This window comes from Haemaphysalis longicornis, unplaced genomic scaffold, assembly GCF_048455015.1.
Source record: "Haemaphysalis longicornis isolate Haplotype H1 unplaced genomic scaffold, Haemaphysalis longicornis Haplotype H1 scaffold_171, whole genome shotgun sequence".
NCBI lineage: Eukaryota > Metazoa > Arthropoda > Arachnida > Ixodida > Ixodidae > Haemaphysalis > Haemaphysalis longicornis.
In genome coordinates this window covers 391,620-395,891 of record NW_027526277.1, presented here as the reverse complement: position 1 = coordinate 395,891, position 4,272 = coordinate 391,620, and the positions used below count along the sequence as shown (strand labels likewise).

The 4,272-nt window shown below is 45.9% G+C and overlaps 1 protein-coding gene across 1 annotated transcript in view; it reads left to right on the top strand.

The window, feature by feature from the left end:
- Nucleotides 1-2,758, top strand: part of LOC144166457 (glutathione S-transferase 3, mitochondrial-like) — a 30,567-nt gene extending 27,809 nt beyond the window's left edge. The window contains exons 6-7 of the mRNA XM_077695968.1: nucleotides 132-171; nucleotides 2,287-2,758. Of these exons, the coding sequence (XP_077552094.1) occupies nucleotides 132-171; nucleotides 2,287-2,426 (180 nt within the window). The 3' untranslated portion in view covers nucleotides 2,427-2,758. The remainder of the gene's footprint in view (nucleotides 1-131; nucleotides 172-2,286) is intronic.
- The last annotated feature ends 1,514 nt before the right edge of the window (nucleotides 2,759-4,272 follow it).

Genomic DNA, 4,272 nt, shown 5'->3' with positions numbered 1-4,272 from the left:
TGACACATTGCAGCTAGGTGCCAGAATGGGAATAAGATTGTGGCGCGATTTTACGAAGTTGGAAGAGCGTCTATCGCGCTCGGTGGCTCAATGAAACTTTCAAAACGTGCATCTTCCTCTCGTGGCTTTAGCATGAACGGGGAACAGGAACGATCCCCGAGGGACTGGCAGGTGAAGACCCAAAGAAGCATTAAAGACTTGAAGGACCCAGTGCTGCATGACTGGATAGACTGTGGGATAAGTTTGGGGCTTGATGCACCCATCTGCTTAGAGAAGGTGACAAAGACACTCCTTTTGCAGAGCTGCCTAACTCCTGAGCACCAAAAACCAAGTTAAAAAAAAAGTTGTACTGATGGTTAAAGGAGTACTGGCACTAAATTTTCGTGTCACGTGCTTTTTTTTTTTTTTTCATTGCAATGGGTGTCTATTAGCCTACTAATCATAGAATGGCACATTAGATGACCGATTGCAGCGTAAGCAATCATTTACGGCATCATTTATTCGTGTCAGTTTCGGTTTCAACAAAACAAACGCCGAGCGGCCACCATGTCAGGAGGGCGCCATTTACATTGCCGTTCTTGCTGCTCTGCTGCCGGCCTGGACGCATGCGTTCACTCGCTCGCTCACTCGCGCACGAGGTCTTCACCATCCTCACACACCCGGGCAGCATGACATCAGTCCCAAAACTATGACAGGATACACACGGCGTAGCAGCACACGCTAACCGCAGCCAGCGCATCGCCGACGTCAGCGGAGCCCCGACGTTGGCAGTTTGGGGCAAGGAGCAGATGATGTCATGCTGGCCTGCTCTGGGCTTCCTCTTGCAGGCAAAGATTAAAATGGATTTAAAATGTTATCCTGTGCAGTTGCTGTCGAAACTTGCAGGGAGATATCTCCTGATAAAAAGGAAGCATTTCACACAGTTATCTCAGCTTTGAAATTTCGTGTCACTACTCCTTTAACAAGAGCTAGGAGGTTGTATGCAGAGTATGCATTAGGGAACACACAAGCATAAGCAAAGTGGTGCTTTTAATGGTGCCTGTTCTAAACATATTCGTGGATAAATTGGGATTTAGTAACGATAGTTGGTGTGTGTGTGTGTGTGTGTGTGTGAAGGGGGGGGGCTTGTTTATAGCGCCGAATGAGGTGATTGTCATTTTTGTATGATACAGGAATGAAGAACTCAAAGTCAAGAAAAAATCCGCTGTTATCAGAAGCGGGAATTGGTCGTGGGTTCTATTCCCGCTTCCAATCACAGTGGATTTTTTCTCAACTTTGATTTTTTTATTCCTTTATCATTTGGCGCTATAAAGCACCTTCAATTAGCCAAAAGCACTGGCAATAAGGACTGCATCTTTGAAATGTGTTCTTATGAAATCCCTCGTCCCATATATGTAGGATATATATATATATATATATATATATATATATATATGTATGTATGTATGTATGTATGTATGTATGTATGACAGAAATAAGGGTTGGCAGTCAAGAAAACCTCGGAAGGAAAGGGGGAGGATGTGGTAGGTCATTGAAACAGGTAAAGAATTTGGAAAGAAAGTAGAGAAAAAATGCCCGCCAGGTGGGATCCAAACCCACGACCTCCAGAATACCAGTCTGGTGCGATAACCACTACGCTACCGGCGGGGCGATTTTCCCCTCCACTTTCTGGGGTATTTATGTTAGGTATTTTTGTTTCCTGCGCTTGGGGGTGGTAGCCAGCGCCACCTGGACTACTCAGGGTGAAGGGGACCTTCTTTTTAACCCCCGGGTCGTGACTCGAGTGTCTACGATATGTCGAGAGTGGTCGACCAGCTTTGAACCCTCTTAAGCTTCCTATGGCACCAAGACTGCCAGAACAGAGGCCCTCGCTATGCATGTAGCGAATCAGAATAGGAAATGAGGGGCTCGTTGAAAATAAGACAGAAATAAGGGTTGGCAGTCAAGAAAACGTCGGAAGGCAAGAAAACCTCGGAAGGCAAAGGGGAGGATGGGGTAGGTCATTGAAACAGATAAAGAATTTGGAAAGAAAGAAAGTGGAGAAAAAATGCCTGCCAGGTGGGATCCGAACCCACGATCCGAATATATATATATATATATATATATATATATATATATATATATATATATATATATATATATATATATAATGTATGCAAACGTGCTTTTTCACCTATATTTTGTTACAAGATGATCAGATGGGTCACTCACTTGCTCTCTTGTTCCGGGTGGCATCTTTGGCAGGCCACTGCAGCGCCTGTTGTGCAAAGCTGTGGTGACTAGTAGCAGCGGTGACTGACCTTGTGCCCCATTCGGTGAATGCAGATCCGACCAAGCGGATGCGCGGAAGCTTCCAGTACTTTGGCATGTTCACCCTGCTGGGACTGAGCGTCCGCCTTGGCCTGCGCATGCTGGGAGTCGTCTAGGACAGTGACCGCTGCAGGGGCCGCCGCCGCCGGTCTCGGACCACCTGTCCTTTTTCACCCACATCACCGACACCTCTTCCTACTTTTGAGGCACACCTTTGTGCACATGCAGTAACTGGAGATTTCCACGGAAAGTCCATTGGTGAGCGCTGGTAGTTGTAAAAATGCGTAGCTCACGATTTGTGCACCATGTTGGCGGATTCACGAAGTCCTTCAGTGTGGAAGAGCAAGTATATCAAAAGCGAATTTAATGGAAGTTGCTCGCGAGCATGTTTGTTTTGCGTCACACCCATGTGCACACCAATTTCATGCAATAAAATTGTACTTTCTTCTTTGCCGTCTTCTTGAAAATACAGACTTTAAGGCGGTCATACATAGTTATAAATATCTGACCCAGTCTGAATGCGCGGTGATGCAGTTGCTGCACCAAATGTGCAAAGCATCAAAACCTGCTACATGTTGCATAATTTGCACGGAAAGTGTGCGAACCCTTGCTTTTTGTGCCCGTGTGTACGGGATTTCAGTGCACGTTAAGGATCCCCAGGGGGTCAAAATTAATCCAGAGCTTTCCACTACGGCACTCCTCATCGCCTGCATTGCGTCAGCGTGTCAAACCCTACAATCAATCAATCAATCAATTATTTCCAATAATCTTATGCAGTTTTAATTGTTGAAGTTATGTGATTGCTCCATCGAAGTGTGCCAGGCATCAAATCCTGCTACATTTTACATAATTTTCACCGACATGCAAAACCTCACCTTTTGTAATTTGTACAAATGGAGCCAACTGTGCAAGCAGATATTAACTTGCACCCGCTGCAGTGGCTCAGTGGCTAAGGCGTTGCGCTGCTGAGCATGAGGTCGCGAGTTCGATTCCCGGCCGCGGCGGCCGCTTTTCTGATGGAGGTGAAAAGCAAAAACGCCCATTTGTACGAGATTTCGGCGCACGTTAAAGGTCCCCAGGTGGTCAAAGTTGATCTGGAGCCCTCCACTACAGCGTGCCTCATCGCCTGCGTTGCGTCAGCGCGTTAAACCCTGCAATCAATCAATCAGATATTAACTTGCAATTAAGAGAAACGACTGTCATCACACTTGTGCATTGGCCTCTCTTCTAGTCCATTCTAAGGAAAGAAAGTATGCTGAGAAAGCTAGCACAGAAAAAAAAAAACTGAGCAGGAAAAGAGTAAGCTGCAGGCTGCATCGTCGGCGTCCTCTATATGACTTATTTTTCACGTGACTGTCAGAAGAGCTCGTGTTTGGTGGAGAAGCCAAGTAAGTACTGCAATTTAACACGCATAATCCACCCCAAAAAATGCAAAAATTTCAGGGGGGAAGTATAAAGGTGCGGATTATATGCGAGGTATTCCTTTGGTGCAGCTTCACCGCAATGTGCGTTGCGCCGTGATGCCCCTACTGCAGCAATAGCGACCAAGCCACTGTTATCCCATTGACAGTGCTTATTTTGCACGCACAGCTCAGCAATACACCAACCTGAAAAATAATGTATGCAGCAAGTCACCTAGTTACGTAGTCAGCTTGGCCAATTCTTTCCTATAAGTAAATGTGTAATGTTGCTTGAGTAGTAGCTTTGGTCCATCCTTTTATGTATAAAATATGCAGACAATACTCGGGGATGTATTTTATTTTCTTCGTTGATGGAAAGTGGGGGTGCAGGTTATACTTGTGAAAATACGTAGTAGTAATGAGAAGGGAGCAGTAGTGCAAGAAGATGCGATACAAGATATGTGTGCACCAGCACTGTGCACTGCCTGTGGATGGCCACGCATGACTAACACTGGCTGCCAGTGGTGTGACAGCAGCACCGGCAGTCGTGTTGATGTCCCCT